At 48.0% G+C, this 22,850-nt stretch overlaps 2 protein-coding genes across 2 annotated transcripts in view; one reads left to right on the top strand and one right to left on the bottom strand.

Annotated features, from left to right (window-relative positions):
- Nucleotides 1–250: 250 nt before the first annotated feature.
- On the top strand, nt 251–982 carry SOD3 (superoxide dismutase 3; the record flags this gene model as incomplete). Its single annotated transcript, XM_080697267.1, has 1 exon — nt 251–982. One exon carries the CDS (start codon nt 251–253, stop codon nt 980–982), a length of 732 nt encoding a protein of 243 aa, XP_080553393.1.
- Nucleotides 983–9,654: 8,672 nt separating this feature from the next.
- The window catches only part of CCDC149 (coiled-coil domain containing 149), a gene marked incomplete at its 3' end in the record, with an annotated part of 106,073 nt that continues 92,877 nt past the window's right edge, over nt 9,655–22,850 (bottom strand). The window contains exons 12-14 of the mRNA XM_080697266.1: nt 22,726–22,842; nt 10,344–10,776; nt 9,655–9,922 (exon numbers count right to left, since the gene is read on the bottom strand). Coding sequence (XP_080553392.1) covers nt 9,655–9,922; nt 10,344–10,776; nt 22,726–22,842 — 818 coding nt within the window. The remainder of the gene's footprint in view (nt 9,923–10,343; nt 10,777–22,725; nt 22,843–22,850) is intronic.

Here is a 22,850-nt window from a genome sequence, read left to right as displayed (position 1 = left end):
TCCCAAATGCTGCCAAAACTGGGATTATTACAACGTGCGCCACCACGCCCAGCTTTTTTTCTTAGACTCTAACCCAGCGCCCTGGAGAAACACTTCCGATGTGAATGAGTGCATTGGGGGCCAGGACGCCCTTCGGAGTCTGGAGGGCTGGATCTGACCACAGTGAGGTCCTTGGGATTTGGTATTTCAGGTGACTAAAGCCACCTTTGCCCATCCCCACCGGGGTGCCCGCAGGTACCCGATGTCGGCCATGCTGGCCTTGCTGTGTTGCAGCCTGCTCCTGGCTGCCCGCGCCTCGGACACCTGGGATGCCCGGGATGCAGGCTCCAGCCCCGACCAGGCAGAGCAGATCCGCGACATGCACGCCAAGGTGCTGGAGATCTGGCGCGAGCTCACGCAGCGGCGGGAGGCGGCCTCCGGGCCAGAGGCGGCGCTCCACGCCCAGTGCCTGGTGCAGCCGTCCTCCACCCTGGACGCCGCGCAGCCGCGGGTCAGCGGGCTGGTCCTCTTCCGGCAGCTGGCGCCCGACGCCAAGCTCGAGGCCTTCTTCGACCTGGAGGGCTTCCCGGCGCAGCCCAACACCTCCAGCCGCGCCATCCACGTGCACCAGTTCGGGGACCTGAGCCAGGGCTGCGAGTCCACGGGGCCCCACTACAACCCGCGGGCCGTGCTGCACCCGCAGCACCCGGGCGACTTCGGCAACTTCGCCGTGCGCGACGGCCGCCTCTGGAAGTACCGCGCCTGCCTCCCCGCCTCCCTGGCCGGCCCGCACTCCATCTTGGGCCGCGCCGTGGTGGTCCACGCCGGCGAGGACGACCTGGGCCGCGGCGGCAACCAGGCCAGCCTGGAGAACGGCAACGCCGGCCGCCGGCTCGCCTGCTGCGTGGTGGGCAGCTGCGGCCCCGCGCCCTGGGCGCGCCAGGAGCAGGAGCACGCGGAGCGCAAGAAGCGCAGGCGGGACAGCGAGTGCAAGGCCCCCTGAGCGCCGCCCGCCCTCGCCCACACCGCGACACCCCAGGGACCCCAGACCTCGTGGATTCTGAAGGCCTCCACCCCGACGACCCAGGCCCCGACACCCCAACACCACTGTGGACCCCAGAACCCTCTGCCCTGACACCCCATGGATACCAGACTTCTAGCATTCCCCGTAAACCCCAGACCTCTCCACCTTGACTCAACCATCACCCCAGAATCCCTCCACCCTGACATTCCCAGGCATCTGAGACTCCAATGCCCCCATGGATCCCAGACCTCTCCACCTTGACTCAACCATCATCCCAGACTCCTTTGACCCCGACATGCATCTCAAGACCCCTCCACCCTGATACCTCCATGCATTCTGAGACTCCAACACTCCCATGAACCCCAGACCTTTTCATCCCAACACCCCTGTAGACCTCAGACTCGTCCACCCCAACACCCCCAAGGACCCCAGGCCCTGACACCCCATGGGTCTCAGAACCTTCCACCCTGACACTCAATGAGCCCTAGACCCTATCATTCTGATATGTCCATAGACCCCAGATCTCTCCACCCTGATACCTCCATAAACACCAGGCCACTCCACTCTGACACCCCTAGAAACCCCAGGCCTCTACACCCTGATACAACCATCATCCCAAACCCCCTCTACCTCGACATCCCCATGCTTCTCAAGACCTCTCTACCCTGAATCCCCCATGTATTCTGAGACCCTAACACCCTCATGGATCCCAGACCCTTCCACCCCAATACCCCCATGGACCTCAGACTCCTCCACCCCAATACTCCCAAGGACCCCAGACCCTGACACCCCAAGGATCTCAGAGCCCCCCACCCTGACACTCAATGAGCCCTAGACTGTATCACTCTGACATGCCCATAGACCCCAGACCTCTCTACCCTGAACCCCCCAAAACTCCAGGCCTCTCCACCCTGATATCCCCATAAGCCCCAGTCATCTCCACCCTGATACAATCATCACCCCAAACTTCCTCTACCCCAACATCTCCATGCATCTCAATACCCTCCATTTTGGCACCCCATAGACCCCAGACCCCCTCTACCCTGATACGTCCATGGATTCCAAGACCCTGACGCCCCATTGGTCCCGGACTCTTCCACCCCAACACCCCTGTGGACCTCAGACTCCTCCACCCTGACTCCCCCATGGACCTCAGACCCCTTCATATCCTGAGGCCATGTGCTTCAAAAGCCTCTCCATCTCTAGAAAATTCCATGTGTCCTTAGATTCCCTTCCGTCTCTGAGAGTTTCCCTTTGCTCTAGAGACAACCTCCACTCCGAGGTCTACTCATGAATGCTTTTCTATTCGGAGGGCTGCCCAGGACCCTGATTACTGCCAGCACCCTCCCCACATGCACTAAAATACACCAGCCACCCAAGTCCTTCTTCTGCAGTCCCTTTCCACTGGACCCCCAGCTGCCGCCCACCCTGGAGACGCCTGTCCACCCTGAGCACGTCCCTCTCCGGGCCCTCGGAACCCCTCCTGAGGATTCCTGGTCTGCTAACACTCCTACCTTCCTCGCTGCTTGAAGTTAGCCAAACTGCTTTTGAGTTTAAAACATTAAAATCCCAGCAATTCAGTCCCACCTTGGGACCTTGGTTACTTTTTTGAGGGTTCAATTCAACACTCAACTTAAAAAATTAATTGTAATTAATCAGTTACTCTTGAGATGCTAGGTATTTCCCAAATGTTTGCAGGACTTCTCATCCTCCCCTTTCTAACACTGCTGGAACCGTGGCCAGCCAGGGCTTATCGTGCCCTTTCTTATAAAATATCCACACTTACGCACCCTGAGCTGTGGGATGTGGGGAGAAAACCCTGTTTGTAGTAAGTGTCCAGGTAAGTGATTCTAACACTGGAGCCGCTTGGCCTGGAAGGGAGTGGCCCAAGTGCCAAGTCCCCTGGGCCGGTGGCTTCTCACATCTGCTTCTGAGTGCCACCTGACCATTTCCTAGAGGTCTGAGAAAGTGCCCATGAAGCCATGCACCTGGCAGTTCAGAGGGCCTGGTTTCTGTAACTGAAGTTGCAGACACGCTTCATTTGGGGGTAAGAAGTTGTGCAGGCAAATAGAAGCTGTGGGGTGCACAGACAGGCTGCTTGGCTTAGGGTGGTTCCAGCTTTTTTGGAGACATATAGTGTATACACAGACTGGAGCAGTCATGTGCACGCACCTTCATTTACTAAATGAAAGTACTGAAACAGCTTTCTCCCTCCCCAGGTGGCTCCACTTCCCAGCTGTGGCTTCCCACCCTGGCTACTTGCATTTCCCGTTTCTCCCTAGATTCAGCAAACTGAACCGCAGCCAGAAACCCATCCCCAGTGGTTATTTTTTGCCTCAAACTAGGACTAACTGGTTATTTTAAAATCTTGCCTGGAACACTCAAGACAACTGGAGAAAGAGGCTAGTGACTTTGCACCAACGATTGGTCACTTGAAACTTATGGGTCAGCCCAGAAGGGGAATTAGCAAGTGTGGTCTTGAAGGAGCCGGGTCTTAAATGGGCGTGCTTGCCTGTCACTGCAATTAAATGTTGTTAAAATGGAGGCGGCGATGGCCGAGGAGCTCATAACTGCCACGCCCCCACCTTCTCCCCTGATGCCCAGGTAATGGTTAATTCAGGACCATGCGGAGGCGATTGGGCTGCTTTTCTGCAGGATGTTAATCTTCTTATGGCTTCTGTTCTTAGTTTCCCTCTTCACTACCCTTGGCCTCGAGGCAGGCCTGAGACCCCCTAGCAGACCCATCCATTTCTGTTCTGTCCGTTAATGGGAACAGGATTGATAGATGATCCTGTGGGGCTCCAGGGCTAAGTATCAAAGAGGAAATGGTAGAAGGGCAAATTGAATTCACTGTAAGGGCAAGGGAACTCATCGCACATGGTGGTGGACAGCTCTGGCCCTGGCAGTTCAACCTGTGTGACCTGAACAAATCTCTTCACTTCTCTGAGCCTGGGTTTTCTTACTGTAAAAGAAGATCATCGCTCCAGATTGTTCTGGGGATTAAAGCAAGTGCTATCTGTGAGAGGTGCCTCGCAGGCATGTTTAAAGATCTGACTGATGTCTTTCTTGTTAATAACAGCAGCTAATGTAGGAAAAATAGTGACCTATACTAATGGATCGGGCTACCCTGTATGGTAGTGAATGTCTTGACACTAAGAAGTCCAGTAAAGGGAAGTTTGCTCCTCTGAGGTTTCTAAGGATTCCTGCCTCCCCTGAGAGGTTGACTGAGCCCTGCCGTCTCAGCTTTTGGTGGGAGGGGACCTCAGATGTGAGCCATAAGCCAGACATCTGGCTGTTGGCATGAGCCTTCTGTGTGCCAGAGAGCCCGCCGCCCAGACCCTGCCTGACCTCTGGAGTCTATTTTCACTCTTCGTTCTTGCAGACCGATTTTGTGAATGTCCTTATATTTGCTGTCTTGACTTCCCAGCCAGCTTGTGGATCCGTTTGCCGACTTGACTTACGGGCTTTGCATTTGTTGCTGGGACTTAAACACACACTTATTTTTATTTCTTTCTGTAAAATTAGAAGCGTTTGATGTAATGACTCTACCTAGACACAGCTGGTAAAGTGAGAAGAATGCTCAAGTTTGCATAGTTTTAAACACAATATAGACAATAATTAGAAATGCTATCTTTAGATGTTTAGGGTAAGCTTTTTCTCAGAATTGCAGTGATTCCCCCCCCCCCACCCTCGAGTAGGGCTTTTTAGTGCATATACACAGAAATACTAAACACATAAGAAAATAGAGCAAATCAGTGAACGTTTTGGTCAACTTGAAAGACTGCAGGAAATAAATGAACTGATTTTAGATCTGCCTCTTTTTGACTGAGTGCATAAAATCTTTACATCCACCATGTTTTTTATGACTATCATATGATCAAATAATTTTAGGTGACAGATTGCAGCTGATAAGTTGCTCCGATGTGCTGAGAGGCAACGCTCAGCTTATGCTTGGCCAGCGAGAATGACCCAAATAATACAGATAATTCATCATCAATATCAGGAAAATCGTCACGCTTTTATTTCGAGTAACAAAAAAGATATAGTTGCAATACATGGTGATCATAGAATCCAATACAGTAGGGGGCTGCAAATGAGTAGAACTTCCTTCTTTAAGTAAAACTACAAAATAGCAGCTGGTTCTTTTAAAAAGCCAGTTGTTTTAAATGTAATAGGCCATCACTGGTCTTGGCTAAGATTCCCGAATATATTCCTGAGCTCGCATGGACGCTCCAAAGTCAAATTGTTCTGTATTGTGCAGGCTTCCCCTATGCATCCAGAAGAAAAATTCTCATTTAGTAGAGGGGTGATATGAAATTTAAGGCAGTGCATCTGTATCTATCATTTTAAATTGCCTTCATGCGGTATCAACCTGCTTTGTTTTGTTTTTGTGAACAACCATAATATTGAGAGAGGAGTCCTTATTTTTTTCTGCTCCTCTTTCTAATTAGATTCACCACTGAGCTCCCGAATGCATCTCTCTGATCTTCAAATTTTTCTCTGTTCAGAAAGACATTGAGGGAAAAAGAAATATATTAAAGTGGTGAATTTGGGACCTTGCTTTGACTTGCTGGAACTCTAACTGGGGCTGTGGGAAGCTACCCCCAGTATTATGAAGAAGGATGTGTCAAAATGGAAGCTTCTAAAATAAAAGCGGGAGGGGGGGTGCTCCCAGAGAGCCCTTTTCCAAAGGGAAGTAGGGTGCCCGAGCCATGCACAGGGCTGCAGGAAAATAAGGAAGCCAGAGGGTGCACCCCTGTGTTTGTTTGTTTTGTTTTTTTTGAGAAACAGAAAACCAAGAGGGGCCAAAGCAGGCTGTTGTTTTAAAGAGACAGGGAAGATAACTTAGCAAGCAAGGGGCTGGTCTTTGATGTTCCTTGTAGAGGAGATAGAACTTTTCATGCTGTGTGAGTCAGCTTTTCATTCCTGTGACTAAAACACCTGACGACTTAGAGAAGGAAAGGTTTATGGAGGCTTACAGTCTCAGAGGCTCAGTCCATGACCAGCCGTCTCCAAGGCCAAAACACAATAGCACCAGCGCATGGAGAAAGAAAACTGCTCGGGGATGGCAGCTGGGAAGGAGAGAGACAGGGAGGAACCCCGAACAGACACGGCCCCCCAGGCCATGCCTCCGATGAACTACCTCCTCTAGACATACTGCACCTGCCCACAGTTACCACCGGGTAAGTCTATTCAAGGTGCTAATCCACCAATAGATTTACCTAATGAGATTAGAGCCTGATTTGACTGTTCCAACTCTGACTGTTGTTGCACTGCAACACATGAGCTTTTCTGAAGACGCCCATATCCAAGCCCCAACACATGCCGAATAGTCAGCTGGGGTGCAAATGCTCCCAGTGGGAGGGACTCATAAAAAATTCACCCCAACATGAACTACTGGTAGAGCCAAGTGATGGGGTGTAGGTCTGGGAATGAGGGCAGAGGAAGAGGAGCAAGAATAGAAAAATGAAAGTCATCCAGTTTATTTAAGGTTGCTGGGGAGGAGGCTCTGCAGGGATGAGCTGACCACCACCAGGGACCTTCCCTTGCGAGGAAGCTGGGGAGGAGGCAGGGGAGGGAGCAGATGGCAGGTAGGAGAGGCAAGGAAAGAGGAGGAGTTAGGGGTGAGAAATGCCTGGCTTACCAACACCAATCCATTTCCACAGGTCTTAATTAAAAGCAAGACAAACACCTGTATATAGAAATCCACACCTAATAACTCCCAGGTACAGAGCCATCACAAGAAATGCAGTGCAAACAAGCTTTCATTAAGAGACCTGTCAGCTCGATTTCATTTATCCAGACCCTTCTGCATTCTGCTGGTTGCCGCACTGGAAAAATTACAGGACAGGTACAACCCTAGAGGTGAGCGAAGGTGGGTCCCTCCTACCAAGTTGGATGGCCACGAAGAAGGCAGGAAACAGGGGAAGAAGATGGTGGTGGTGCATGCCTGTAATCCCTGTACTTGGGAGGCTGAGACAGGAGGAGCACAGGTTCGAGGACAGTCTTAGCAAGTAATGAGACTCTCATCAACCTGGCAAGACCCTGTTTCCAAATAAGATATAAAAAAGTCGGGCTGGGGTTTAGCTCGAATGCCTCTGGTTTCAATTCTCAGTACCACACCAAAAGAAGGAGGAGGAGGAGGAGGAGAAAGAGGAGGAGGAGGAGGAGAAGGAGGAGGAGGAGGAGGAGAAGGAGGAGGAGGAGGAGGAGAAGGAGGAGGAGGAGGAGGAGAAGGAGGAGGAGGAGAAGGAGGAGGAGGAGAAATCATTTTTATTATAAAAAACAACTGTCCATCCCCCAGCTCAAAACTCACAGGTAACATAAGCAAATAGTTAGACATGCTGGGTTCAGAGACACCATCGGTGGCCTCCTCAAGTCTACCTCAGTCTACTCCTGATCCTCCTGTGCTTCTGAGACATGGGTTTATTTTGGCTATTACCCTTCTAGTGCCTGTGTGTCTAGGGCCAGTGCCCCTGCCCGCTTCAGAGGGTAGATCTTGATGAACCTAAACTCATCACAGTAATACCATCTCCTCGGACATAGGCCTGAGACATGGTTGGTGGCGTATAATTCTGCCAGTGAAACGTGTACAGGAACTGGGTTTTTTGCTTTTAAAATGCACACATACACATGTGGGGAGAAATTTCCTTCAGCCTTTGGACAGAAGTGGCAACAGGTGAGCTGCTGCAACCGTCTTGTGGGAGTAACTCAGAGAGAGGCAAGTAAGCAGGAGAATGGAAACCCAGACCACGGCTGACTTTCCTGAATGGACCAGCCCTGGAACGTCCTGCTTCCCAGCTTGTTCCACAGGATGCTTCATTTCTCTCTTGTGGGTGTCTCTGTGAATGTGCGTCGGTGCTAAGATGGATGCATGGGTACCTGGTGAAGTAGGAGAAAGCAAGGCCAAAGACAAGTGGAAGGGATTGCTGAAGCTCTCTTTAATGTCTACAGAACAGAACCATGTTGGGTGTGGACATCAGAGGCGAGACAGTGTCACATCCGTGAATGGGGTGTTGTCATGTGATACTAACTCATGGGCTCCCATTCCATCTAATAACACAAGACCCTCCTGGGCTGACCGCACACGGTCTAAGTGATGGCTCCCTCTTCCCTGTCTCCCCAAAGCCCAGACTCTGGGATGCAAGGCAGCTTTCCTGGCCTTGACAGAATGTGTGATATATAGTTTAAAGAATGTATTTTTTTTTAAAAAAAATATTTGTTTTTATGGTACTGGGTTTTGAACTCAGGGGCATTCTACCTCTGAGCTACACCCTAGACCTTATTATTATTATTTTTTATTTTGAAACAGGGTCTTGCTAAGTTGCTGAGGTTGGCCTTGAAAACTGTGATCCTCCTGTTTCAGCCTCCCAGGTATTGGGTGTGCATCATCTACTTGGTTGTTACAGTTTGTCTTTCTTCCAGAAGGTGATGCATCAGTTCTGAAGATGTATGTCCTGCAAAGCAGAGTCTGCAGGGCAAAGGTTTTTTTTTTTTTTTTTTTTGTATTGGGGATTGAACACAGGGGCATCCTATTTTACACCCCAACCCTATTTTATTCTTTATTTTTGAAGCAGGCTCTCACTAAATTTAAGAGTGCCTCACAAAGTTTTTATTCCTTTATTGAAGTTGGCTGTTTCCCTTGAATGGCTCTGGCAACCTGTGCAGTATTGATGGAGGCCAGTCCAGAGGAGAATTCTTCCTGACTGCTGGCCTGGTCCACAGCTGCATAAATGACCTCCCTGAGAGGAAGCTACGAGGAGGGTCTAGGGGCAAGGGATGTACCAAACACAGAGCACTGGGAGCCCTGTATTCAGGGACCGGGAGTGTGTCCTTGTCCCCAGGAGCAGCAGCAGGAAACCAGCTCCAGCTGCTGGAAAGCAGCAGCTGGAGGGTGGTGCAGTGTGTACCTCCGCAAGGCCTGGGCTCTCTGGTCTGCGCTCTGCCCTGCTTCAGAGTGAGACAGTGCACTCCCTGACCCCGGTCCCATTCTACCAGCGCTGTTGCCGGCACATGCAAGCTGGCAGGGGGATGCTGGCAGAGGCTGGCCACCGACGGGCAGGTGTCACACCCAGGAGCCTGGAATAAACAGTAGGGTTTTAGGATAAACTATCAACCTTGGACAACCTAGGAACATCTCTCTCTCTCTTTTTTTCCCTTGCAGGAGGGTGTCTCAGGAGATTAATTCTAGTTCTCAGAGGTGTCCTGAACTTTGGAGATCTGATGTCTCCTACTCTTGGGGAAACCAACTGAGTCCAGCTCAGAGATAGGGCTGTGGTTCGCAACTTCCTGCAGCTCTGGGTGCTGCCCAGAATAGCTCATTTTTATTCCAAAGGGAAGAACCAGGCAAGATGGATAGTTCCTCCTTCTTCGCCTCTTTGTATCCTACTGAAATGAGCTCACTTTCTCTTCTTCTCTCTTTCCCCTATAGGGCCACAAGCTCTGTGCCCTGTCTTTTAAACCCCAGTTCCTGGTGGCACAAGAGGTAGCCTGAACATTCTGTTAAAACAGTGAATAATCCAAGGTCCAGGAAACTAGAATGGCCCTGAGAAGCTCCTTCCCAAGCCTGAAATGACCACACGATCCTAGTTTAGGTAGCACAGGTTGAATAGAGAAAACCAGCTCATCACATTTCAAAAACAAAAAGAGTGTCACCGAGGTCTCCTCTCCCCCTCCATCACTCCAGGTCGATTGACGGCCTCCAGCCCTGCAGGCCAAAGAACCCAGCTCTCGCAGGCAGCAAACAGGCCTCCACAGCGGCTGTCGATTTCAAACCCAAAGCCCAGCGTTCTCAGCCTGCTGAGGTCTCTTTCCACCTGCCAGTCGGCACCGTGACAGACAGAGCCGCCGGCAGGATGCCAAGAACACCCAGGCTGGGCGGCCCTCCGGGGCCGACGTGATGAAGTGGAGTCGTGGGCCCTGTGGACAGATTATGCTCAATTACACCTTTCTCTCCAGCCGCCCAGCGATTACCAAGACGGAGGCCTGATTAAAAACCCCATCCATTTCCAGCTCTTCCCATAATTTTGATCGACACCATTAAATGCTAATAGGAAAACATCTTATCTCTAATAAAACAAATGCTGACAGAAAGACGGATGTGGGGAAGAGCCATATGGCGGCCCCGATTCCCGTGCCCGGCCGTGTTCACAGCGGCACGGCTCCGGCAGGCAGGAAGAGATGACACGGAGAAGCTTGAGGACCCGCGTTTAATAAATCAAACTGCACCGGCTTCGTCGGAAGGGTCGCAGTTTGCAACAGGATCAGAGTATTTTCTCATTTGCACGTGAGGAGGTGTTTTAGGAGAAAGCGACTTGGGTACCGTCCCCGGTGTCTCTACCTGTCATCACGTCGGACCCTCCCGCTCCCCCCCTCCGGGAGCCCCTTGCCATTTCCCAGCGTGGAAGCAGCAGCTACGGGCTGGGTGGGCTCCAAGCCTTCCAGGGGCGATTCAGGGAGCTCCCCCTTGGAGGCCAGGCTGGGTGGGGACGGCCCCATCTCGCTCCTCTGCCCCTCCACGGGACTGGCACTCTTGCCCCCTTCCAGTTCAGCAGCTGCCTGTTCCTTTGTCAGTTTAATTATTTCCCTTCCGAGCCTGTTTACTTCTTCTTCCTTGGAAGGTAACTGGGGTAATGAAGGATGAAAGCGCTTGTGCTGGTTTCCGTCGCTCGGATTTGCTGGGGAGTTGACAGCGGGCCCCCCAGCCTCGTCAGGGGCTGTCAGCGCCTCTGCGGCAGTCCCACTTTCATCTTGCTCCGGCTTCTGAGCCTCCCCTGAAAACAAGGCAGACAGCCTCAAACCTCTGGCAACGAGTCAGGGCCCACTCCCCTTCTCCTACCAACCTCCCACCCAGAAGCCACCAGCACAGGGCTGCTGAGAAGGACCCTGCCCCTGGGAGGAATACAAGAGCCAAGGTTAAAAAGCTAGTGAGAGTAGCTGGGTGTGGTGGTGCACGCCTATAGCCTGTAAGCCCAGTACTTGGGGGCTGCCATGGGAGAGTCCAGGTTCAAGGCCAGCCTTGGCAACTTAGACCCAGTCTCAAAATTACAGAGAAGCTGGGGCTGTAGCTCAGTGGGAGAGGGCCCCTGGGTTCAATCTGCAGCATGTGAGCTCTGGTGCTGGCTGGTGCTGGCGGAGGGGAGGGAGCACGGACCGAGTTCACATGTGGCTAGCTCCTGCTTCACCTCCAGCAGGGGCATCTTTTGCCCGCTATGCATTGAAATCCAGGACAAAGCTTTGGTCATTTGGCAGCTCAAGGAAGACCTGGGGCTCTTTAGCAATGAAAAGAGGTTCTGGCTACCTTCAGGGTTGGACATTTGGGGAAGAATTTAGTGACTCCATCCCTTGGTCCATTCTCCAGCACCTCCTTCTTTGAGGTTTTCTCAGTTTCTTTTTTTTTTTCTTTTTTCCTTTTTTGCAGTACCGAGGATGGAACCCAGGTGCATTCTACCTCTGAACTACACACCCAGCCCTATTTTTAATTTTGAATCAGGGTCTCACCTGCCCCACCTCCCTACTCTTATTTTGTAGTCAGTAAGACCTGTCTGGCCTCTTATTCTCAGATACCAAGTGAGAGGTGGGACTACCAGACCTAGTAACCGGGTGCAGTTGGCAGAGCTCTCAGCATCTGGACCTGAACGTTCATTCCACACCAGACTAAGTCTCCCACCAGCCAATCTGTTCTTGGCCCTCAGGCCAAACTGTGCTGATGTGTGGAAGAGCCACAGCTGGGCCAGTTCTCCTGGGCACAGGTCCCGGTCCAAGGGCGAAGGGCCCTGGGAACACTTCCTGGTATTCCCAAACAGAAGTGCAGCGGAAGCCCATCACAGCTGGGCTTGCTATCAGATGCATGCAGGTCCATTTCCAGGCTGAATGCTGGACGGTGCAGAGCTAAGGAACTGTCAGAGGTTACAGAGGAAGCCGGGCATGTTGCAACCATGCCACTCGCCTGCTTGGAACCTTTCATGAGAGCCCTGTTCATGCAAGATCCATTTTGATTCCTTCCCATTCCTTTGCCAGGTTCTGCTTGACCTGCCCTGCTTCACGCTGTAGCTCTGCTCACCCCAGGCCTCTCACATACATGTGTCCTTCTGGCCACTTTACAAGCCCTTTGGGTCTCTGATTCCACCATGCAGTTTCCTGGCTCCCTAAAGGAGTCCTCCCAGCTCATACTTCCTGGGAGCTCTTCTGTGCTAAGTACTGTACAAGGCTTCTGACGTGTTTTATCTCACTGGAGAACTCAAGTCCATGCCTCATCTGAATTGTCCACATTGCCCAGCACACCCTAAACGCCTGAGAGTATTTTCAAAATAAGTCTTCCTTCCTTTTCCAGTAGAAGTATAACATTCGTGGAGAGACGTAGACGCATTGCGCTCTGCTCATCAGCTTTTGGTTACTGTAACAGACAGCTGTGATGCCTAACTTAGATTTATTTTTGTTCAGAATTTTGGAAGCTCTGACCTGTGACCAGTGGCCCTGTCGCTTTGGGCAAAGTAGTACATCCCAGCAGAAGTATGATGTAGAGCAAAACAGCTAACCTTGTGGCCAGGAAGCAAAAGAGAGTGAGGAAGGGGCTGGGGGCCCACCATTCCCTTCCGGGGCACGTTCCCAGTGACTTGAAGACCACCCTCTGGGCCCCGTCTCTTAAGGGTTTTGCCACCTCCCTATTAGCACCTCCTGGGCTTCCAAAACATGGGCCTTTGAAGGGGGGCATTCAAGACCCAAACTATAGCAAGCTAAATGAATTTTCACAAAGGGAATATAACTAGCAACCAGGACGAGGGACAAGACTATTACCAACCTCCTACGAACACTTTCTGGCCTAGTTCCCCCCAGAATCCCTTGCTAGTCACTTCTGTTCTGCCAAGGGTGGCTGCTCTCCTGCTCAGAACACCAGAATGAGTTTGGCCTGGTCTTTGCACGGTACCTACAGGAATCATGCTGTACATGATATTTGTGTATGGTTCTTTTTAGTTCTATGTGATGTTTGTAAGGTTTATCCATGTTACTCTGTGTAGAATTTGTTCATATAAATGCACAACTTTCAGTAAATATTCAATAAAAATGTTAAGTGAAAACAAGAAATCCACAGAAAAAGAAATACAAATACCAAACATATTAAATGATTCATACCATCACTCATAATTAACTCAATCTAAGTCACAACAAAATGTAATTTTTTATCTTTTATACTGGCAAAATTAAAAGGCTTTACAAAGTTTTCTAAGGACATAGGGAAGAAAGTACAGCCATATAAAGAAAGAGAAAAAAAGTGCTAAAACTCTTATAGGCCATTTGGGCAATAACTATCACAACCATAAGATCATCTACCCTTTGATAAAGTCATATTATTTCATTAGGAATCTACCCAAGAATATCAGCTCAAATATTCAAGACATGTTTCTAGATTCTCAATACAACATTGATTTTAATATTAGAAACCTGAGAGCCCATCAACAGGGGATCACGTATAGAAGTATACTTGCCCGGTTATAAAACTCTTTCTAGTATTACAGAGTTGAGTATCTTTTATTCAAAATGCTTGGGATCAGAAGTGTTACAGATTTAAAAAAAATATTTACACATACAAAATGTGCAAAAAATATCAAGGGTAAGGGACCCAAGTCTAAACATTAAATCCATTTGTTTCATTACATAATGAAAGTAATTTTAGACGATATTTCCAGTGTGTCTGTGTTTTGACTGTGACCTGCCGTATGAGATCAGGTGTGGAATTTGACACTGTGGCATCATGTTGGACACTCAGAACGTTTTGGGTCTGAGAGCACTTCAGATTTCAGATTAGGGATGCTCAACCTGTATATATGAATATAGAATGCAGGGGATAAGACTGAGGACTGGGGCAGGGAGCAAGGGTGGAGGAAAGCTTTAAGTTTCATTGCAGCTTTCTGTGCTATTTAAATTTTTAAACATGTGCTTGTATTATTAATGTTATAAAATAAGATGTGAAACCTCCAAGATTTTCCCAGAAATTATCAGCTTGTTTTTCCTTTTCTGCCCCAATTTGTAGACTCAGAAGCCCATATACACAGCCTCCATTTCCCAATTCTAATTCATACCTTGGATCCTCCAGTCTGTCTTAGCTCTTCCCCACCAGCAAGTGCACTCTCTTCCCAGTCCCCTCCCCTGTCTCCTCTGTAGAACTTCCACTGGCTACATCTTTCTCTCAAGCTGTCCCTAAGGTCTGGGACAGCACTGTGTTCTGTTTCTCCTTCAGTCTGCTCTGTGAGCATGCTGTATTAGTTCCTTATGGATGCTGTAACAAATGACCACCAACTTAGTGGTTAAAACTACATATTTATTCTTACAGCTCTGAGGACAGGAGTCCAAAATGGGTTCCACTGGGCAGAAACCAACATCATACTCCCTTGAAGGTTCCTTACCTATTCCAGTTTCTGAGGACCTTGGCTGGTGGCTGCATCCTTCGAGTCAGTCTCTATGGCCACACTGCCTTTTCTTCTGTTTGTCAAACCTCCCTTTTGCCTCCTTGTGACCATATTTAGGGCCCACCTGAGTAACCCAGGATCTTAAGATCTATATGCCAGTCACACTTGTGGAGTCTCCTTGCCATGGGAGGTAAGGTTTCCAGGTCCCAGGGAATAGCACCAGGACTCGGTGGGGGCCATTATTCAGCTTTGTATACATGCCTCTGGATTTCCTTTGTCGATGTTAGCCCCTAAGTGGTCCTCCCGGTCCTCTGCCATCTGTATAACTTCCACCTAGGTCCATCTGCCTAGGAGTATAACTTCCACGTCTGTATTTATAGCTCTGCCCCAGATTCAGTGGTTTGGTTACCAATCAGATCCTCCACCTGAAGAATTTGATGGCACTTTCTGGGAGATAGTTTCTGCCCAACAGAGCTCCTCCTGACTTCAGTTCTTTTTCAAGGTCACGTGGACTTACAAAGCCACAATTGGTGCATTTCGTGTCCTATTCCCCAGCTGCCAAGTACCTCCTGTGTCCTTCCGTGCTATGCACTGACTGCCCTGTCCTCTCCCAATTCATGTGTTGGAGCCCTCATAACCCGTGTGATAATGGCATTTGGACGTGAGAGCCTGGAGAGTCGATTGGGTTTAGATAAGACACGAAGGCTGGTCCCTCATGAAGGGTTTAGTGGCCTTATAAAAAGAAGACATCAGAGCACTCTGTCTCCACCATGTCTCTCTTCCTGCAAGCCCTCACCAGACACGGGATCCACCGGTGCCTTGATCTGGGACTTCTCAGCCTCCACAACTGCGAGTAAGAAATGTGTCCTGTTTAAGCCAGCCAGCCTCTGGCATTCTGCTACGGCAGCCTGAGCTGACTAACACACCGAGAAACGCTCCCTGCATCTGCTCACTCTTCTTTCTCAGTATCAATCACAGCTTGGCCCAGGCCCCTCTACATCTGCCACTGTGACCTATTTCCCCAAGGTTTGGCTGGACGTGACTTTCATGCCCCATTTCAGCCAACATACAGGTGCGCAGTCAGAAAGTGCAAACCATGCCCAAAAGTTCAGAAAACTCAGACCCTGGTAGGTGACAGGTATGTGGTAACTGTGAGGATTTCATGTAAATTTGTGAAGATTACCTATGTCATTTAGAAAAACTATGTATTTAAAATATGTGAATCTAAGTATGTGGTTAGGTATTTTAGATTAAATATCACTTAAAATAGGTATGATATATAAAGATTGCATTAAAATGCAGATTTGAACTTCTGTAACATATAACAATGTTATTACATCGAAAACTGATTCTAATTTTAATATGATACATAAAAATATTTATGAATATGAGTAGCATGTGGTTGAGCATTTATTTCATTGAATAACTGGCTATATTTTTGAGCACTTATTTATCTCATAAGTATTTAAAGTTAAAATGGTTCTATGACTGACAACATCTATTTGTGTATTTCAAAACAGCTGGTTGAGAGGATTCGGAATGTTCCCAACACTCCCAAAGTGATCAATATTTGAGGTTATGGATATACCATTACCCTGATTTGATCTTCACAAATTGTATACCGGTATTAAAATGTCACACCACGCCCCATAAATATGTATAATAACTACGTGACAATTTGTCTAAAACTTTAAGAAAAATTTATTTTAAAGTGGTTATCCCCTGGTTAAAAAAAAAAATGTAGTGGTGCACGCTTGTAATCCCAGCATTCAGGAGGCTGAGACCAAAGGACCACGATTGGTTGACAGCCTCAGCTACTTAGCAAGGTCCTTCACAACTCAGTGAGACCCTGTTTCAAAAATTAAAAACAAGGACTAAAAATAGGGCTGGGGTGTAGCTTGGAGGTAGAATGGCCCTGGGTTCCATCCCTAGTACTGCCAAAAAATAAAAAAAAAATCTAAGACACTCTAGAAAAAAAGAAACAGTGAAAACAAATGAATGATGAGACTGAAATGAAACTACCAAGACAAAGAATGATGGAGCCTAAGGACAGACAAGGAAGTGATACTAACACACTGGAATCCTTAGGGAGCCCATGGTGGGTTTCAACCGGGCAAGGCAGGTCTTGGCTATTGCCACCAATCCCTGCACTTCTAATTCTCCTGACACAAATTTCCTTTTTACATGTGAGCAAAGCTATTTCATTTTCTTTAGCCTTTTTGATGATCAGAGAAAAATCCCAGGGACAGACTTTCCATCAAATCTACTTCACACTTTATAAAGTCTGCATTTAAGCCGGGCGCGGTGGCGCACGCTTGTCATCCCAGCATTCGGGAGGCTGAGACCCGAGGATCACAGTTCGCAAGCAGCCTCAGCTACTTAGAGAGGCCCTCTGCAACTCAGTGAGAACCGGTTTCAAAATAAAGAATATAAAATAGGCTGGGCGTGGTGGCGCACGCTTGTAATCCCTGCACTCGGGAGGCAGAGGCAGGAGGATCAAGGCCAGCCGCGCTGGTTTAAGAGACCCTGTTTCAAAAATACAGAAAATAGGTCTGGGAGTGTAGCCCAGAGGTAGAAGGGCTTCCAGGAACCCCAGTACCACCACCAAAAAAAAAAAAAAAAAAAAAGAATATAAAATAGGGCAAGGGGTGTAGCTCGGAGGTTGAATGCCCCTGGGTTCCATCCCCAGACCCACAATAAATAAATAAATAAATAAATAAATAAATAAATAAATAAAGTCTGCATTTAGTCATGGACAACTATATATTACTCTTCTTCATAAATACTATACCTGAAAATAAAACCATTACTATGCCTACAATGAAATACACAAATGTATAAATGACTGAATACAGCAAGTCCTGATTTAAAACAAATACCTGTCCAGATCTGTTTGGCCAGGATACCAGTGAATGTTAAAGCCTAATCGTTTCCTTTGTTTCTAGCCTCCTCCTGCTTCCATCCAACTTGTGGAGAGAGGAGCCTTCTCTGAAGCTTCACCACCCAGGACTGGCCCTATCACCTGGAGTTTGTTAGACACCCAGGATCTCACGCCCCCCCTCGCATCTACTAGTTCAGAATCTGCATTTCAGTAAGATCTGGGATGGTGCATGCCTGTAATCCCAATGCCTGAGAGGCAGAGACAGGAGGATTGCAGGTTCAAGGCCTGCCTCAGCAATTTATTGAGACCCTGTTTAAAAATAAAAATAAAAAGGGCTAGAGGTATAGCTCAGAGGTAGCATGCCCTTGGGTTCAGTCCTCGGTACAAAATAAATAGGATCCCAGGTGATGTGGGTGCATGCTGTAGTTGGAGGAGCACTGTCAGCTTGAAATACAAATCTCACCTTGCTTTCCCCAGCTGTAAAACCTTCCAGGGCTGCCAGCGCCTTAGGCACAAAGTCCAAGCTCATAAACTCACACTCACAGCCTTCTATGATCCCTTATCCACCTCCCTTTCTACTTGCTGTCCCAACTCTTCCCTTCAGCCTTATCAGCCCTATATGGCATGCTAGCCCTGCCCAGTGCCTTTGCTTAGGTGGTCGGTTCCTCCAGGACTATCACTGCCTTCTCTATCCCCATGATGAGAGTTGCCCCACTTCCATGTCAGCCAAGAAACAGTCTGATTAAATCTGGCCCTGGTCATCTTCCCAGGATCTCACTTCCCACAAAGCTATGTCTGGACCTCCTAGAGAACTTTGTGCTTTTTATTCCCCCTCTCTCAAATAGTTACTGATAACTACCTTACGTACAAAATCTTACCTGATTAATATTTTAGTTTTGCCAGTGTTCTATAGTGGGGACTCAATAAATATTTTATTAAACATTTGAATATATGGACTTAGACATGAATGTATGAATAAGTGAATATATTAGCGCACATCTTTAAATACCATGCATTAATATACAAAATTAATCCTTGGATTTATGGTGTCCCATGCAGGTTGTATTTAGGCTGCTACCCTACAATTTGTTAAAATAGTACTTTCTGAAAAAGAGATTTCTAACTCATAGCAAACATTTAGCTACACCTAAGGTAGCTCAGGGAAGCAATCACATAAATTTCATACTAACAAATGAAAATTTTTATAGTGGTTGTAGAGGGAACGTTGAGAAACAGTGAGTCAAAATGAGCAAGTTTCCTACAGAGCAGGAAAGCTTTATTCAAATGGAGTAAGTTATGGTGCTTTCTGCAGCTAAATTTTTTTTTAACATGAGATGAATAAACTCCTTCTGGAAATTACTCTTATGAAATTACTTCTTCCAGGACACTTAGTAGCATATTCTGGTGCCCCTGAAAAATTAATTAACCTTACTCATAACAACCTAACCCCTAAACCATTTGCAATGTGTTTTTACAGAGGGTCAGGTTCACCTTCTCCACCTCCATTTACAATGAAGTGAGGGTGGTCTAAATTACCCGGGAGATTCCTGGTCGCTAAGATTTTGCCTTCTACCATTTCTTTAGATGACAATCGGCTGGTGTCCAGTACATGGACTTTTTAAAAAAAAAGTCAAGGCTTTTAGGTTGCCAGGGAAATTTTTTTAACTTTTTTTTTGCAGGGGGATATGAGGGGACAACACAGCTCATTGTGGTTAAAACAGTCACAATAAGAAGCTTCTTGAGCCTGGGCTGTAAATCTATTGTCTGGCATTTACTTTCTCTGAGAAAGGCTGGGTTTTCAGAGTCTCAGGACCATAAAGATATAGGGGTCAAGCTCTAGGATTGGATTATGAATCAATAGCAGGATTTACCAACCCATTACCCCCTTTTGTTTATCCAAAAGATCTCCAAAGAGTGTACTCAAGTCATTATCAGGACACAAAGAAAGAATCCTGAGAATGTCGCTGCTGTCACTAGGCCTCCGGGTTACTTGCGGCAGGAGCAAAGCCTCACTTTAACTCTGAGCTTCTAGAATATTAACGCTTCAGTCGTGGGAGTTTTATTGTCCCTGTAAGGCCAGTTTCATAGCATTGCCATTTCTATAAAAGATTTCTGAACAAGCCAAGAGTAGGAAAATATTATTGCAAATAATAGTAATTATTCAGTGTTGTTTTAGCAAACAGAAATTAATATCATTAACACTTATTAATAACAATATACATATTGACCATGATCAAGCAATCAACTGGATACGAATGTATCATGACACAAAGAGCGTGGAAATAAAAATATGTTTTTCTCTGTCTAAACGATGAAAAAACACTGTTGCTTTGTAGAGAAGATTGCTAGAGTCCCCTAAAAATCTGTTCCCCCTTCTTTGATCCAAAGGGGACATTTGTCTGCCTTTGTTAGTAGGCCTTGGAGGGGCTTTGTCCTTCTATGTGTGAGAGCTGCTTTCAGCTGGAATTAATCAGGGCGCACAGTGCCGAGGCCACCACGGCTGACAGCCGCTACATAAATGCTCTCCGCTTCCCACCCGCCCTGGCAAGGGACGGCCAGAACAATGGGCGCTAATGATGGAACTCTGGAAGCTATCATTTCGAATCAGTCCATTACTTACCCTGCCCTCGTGGAAATCCAGCCAGGCTCATGCTCCATTTCAGTTTAGCAGGCCAGGCTAAGCCCTAGGCTCCATGCCCATGAAACAGACAGAGGGCTCTGGGTCTCCATGTAGACACTGGAGGTTGGGATGGGGGGTGACCACCAGCCAAGACATGGGTTGTAGTGTGTGATGGGTGGTCGACTTTACAAAGAGCCATATGCCGCAGGCTGGAAAGACCTGGCCTTGCTTTCTGGCCAGTGTGGAGCCTACCAGAGTTAGGGGCTCTCTGTAGGAATCCCCCCATAAGAACATGGGGAACCTTTCTGTTGATATCCCAGACATGTCCTGGCTTCATCCCTACCATCCCATGCATGATGTGTGCTGAGCCACTGAAACAGGCTTTGCAACACAGCTGTGAAGATGCTGGTGTGAGTCTCACTGAGCCCAACGCAGGTCCGCAGAACCACCTGTCCACCCAGAGACTCCTGGTAGGTCTTACATTACTGTTGCTTGGAGTTCTAACTTTCAAGGTGGTTTGTTATATAATAAGAGCTGACTAATATAGCTGGTTACTCCATTTTGATAAAAGGTCAGATAAGTGTAAGGTGCACAGTAGAGATTTTAAGCAGAAAACAGTTGAGTGGCACTTGGAATTTTGAGCAAGGTACACACAGGATGGAAAACTACTCCAGTAGCTTTATCCAGTATTTTGTCCTCCAAATGGCCCCTACCCCTACCCCTTGTATTCATACCCTGTGTAGTCCTCTCTCATATTACTCTAGCATACTATTCCAGTAGCATCTCTACCTGGAATCTGGCTACCACACTGAGGGTAGAAGACAAGTACAACTCTAAAAGATGGGAAGGCAAGCTTTGTTGGGGAAACAAGACTGCCACGTGGGAAGAGATCTGCACTCATATCTGTTATGAGCCTTATCCCAGAGGTTGGGGATGGGAATAAAGTAAGGGCAGTCTGGGAGGAGGTAATCCAAGAGGAGAGCCTGCCAACAAGGTAACGAGGGCCTAAGCCAAGCCTGAGTTGGGAGGGACTGAGGTATGAGAAACTTGGCACAAAGAGCTTGGTAACACACCAGATGCACATGAGTTGCTAACAGTGTTGGTGGCTTCACGGTTCAAGCTTGAGTAGCTTAGGGGGTGACAAAAAAGAGAGAGAAAGCAGGAAGATTTGGCCTGCAGAATATTCAGTGGAAAGCCAGGTATGGTGGTGCATGCCTATAATCCTAGTACTTGGGAGGCTAAGACAGGAAGATTGCGGGTTCGAGGACAGCCTCAGCAAGCAGTGAGACTCTCATCAACCTAGCAAGATCCTGTTTCAAATTAAAAATAAAATAGGGCTGGGAGTGCAGCTTGAAGGTAGAATTCCCCCAGGTTCAATCCCAAGTACTACACAAAACAAGGGTGGGGATATTCAGTGGAAATGTCTTGGCTCTAAAAAACATAGGATTGTAACTGTAGATGGAATCCAGAAGTGGGAAAAAATTTTGAGATATGTTTTATAAAGTTAATAATTGAAAGTATGTCTCTGAGCAAGAGAAGATGGAGAAGTAGTATCAAATATCGATGTTTAAGGAAGTAACTTTGATTGTCATATGCTGGGAATATTAGTTATCTATTTCTAAGTAACAAATTACTTCAGATTCCAGAAGCTTAAGTCCCCAGAGTCTGAGAACAGTGTAGTTGGACGGTGCTGACTAATGGTTTCCCTTAAGACATTGACCAGGACCATAATCATCAGAAGACTGGACTTGGGCTTCCAAGATGGTGTAGCTATGTGGCTGATGGCTGGAGGCCTCATTTCCACACCACAAAGACACATAGCGCTACTCAAGCAGCCTCATGACATGGCAGCCAGCTGCCTCCACGGTGAGTAATCAAAGAGAGAGAGCAAGCACGTGCCATCCGCCTTTTATGACCTAACCTCCAGAGTCACTTCCCAGCACTTCTGCAGTACTCTGTCAATCACGTGGACCGACCCTGATACGATATGAGGGAGCACTCCACAGGCTATGAACACAAGGGGTAGGGACCATTTGGTGCCATCTTGGAAGCTGGCTACCACACTGGGGGTAGAAGATGAAGGCAAGCACAACTTTGAAAGATGGAAAGGCAAGCTTTGTTGGAGAAACAAGACTGCCACGTGGGAAGAGATCTGACACTCATATCTGTTGCCTCAAGTGGTCTTCTAAATGGGTCTTGAGACCTTAGAACACCTTCTTTTCAGAACTGTGTATCTGAAGGAGGATGCTTTCTCTCTATCCCACTAGTTCCCAGCCCCCTTCCCACATACGGGCAACATGTCAAGATCTCCCTGAGGTCCGCACCATCTTTCAGTTACTTATTTTTTATTTTTATTTTTTTTGGTGGTACTGGGGTTCCTGGAAGCCCTTCTACCTCTGGGCTACACTCCCATGGGCTATACTCCCAGACCTATTTTTTAACTTTATGTGGAAACAGGGTCTCTTAAACCAGCGCGATCCTCCTGTCTTTGCCTCCCAAGCACGGGGATTACAAGCGTGCGCCACCACGCCCGGCATTCAGTTACTTATAAGAGAGGCAGCGAAGTCACTGTCACAAGTTCTCACAATCACTGTGTTGTAGAGTTGGAATATGAACTCTAGTTTCCAACCCCTGAGTCCTACTCTCAGCCTGTATGTGCTCAGAGGGCAGGGGCCTGCATTCTGCTGGGACTCCCCAACAAGAGGAGGTATGTTGCCATGGGAGCTGCAGGAGGTGGAGGGACTGGTGTCTACCCAGAGCTCCTTCTATGGTAGGAACAGGCCAAGCTAAGACATGGAAACCAAGACATGCTTACCATCCTTGGGAGTCACTCTGTTCTCCACGGGCTGCTCAACAAACTTCAGCAGCGGGGACCTTGACCTCTGTGTGGTGGGAAGAGTGGGGTCGCTGAACAGGATGGTGTCCTTGCCCCCTACCATG

This window comes from Muscardinus avellanarius, assembly GCF_963383645.1.
Source record: "Muscardinus avellanarius genome assembly, chromosome: 6".
In the NCBI taxonomy this organism is placed as follows: Eukaryota; Metazoa; Chordata; class Mammalia; order Rodentia; family Gliridae; genus Muscardinus; species Muscardinus avellanarius.
Note: the sequence above shows the minus strand (reverse complement) of the source record. Positions and strands in the feature narration are given on the sequence as shown.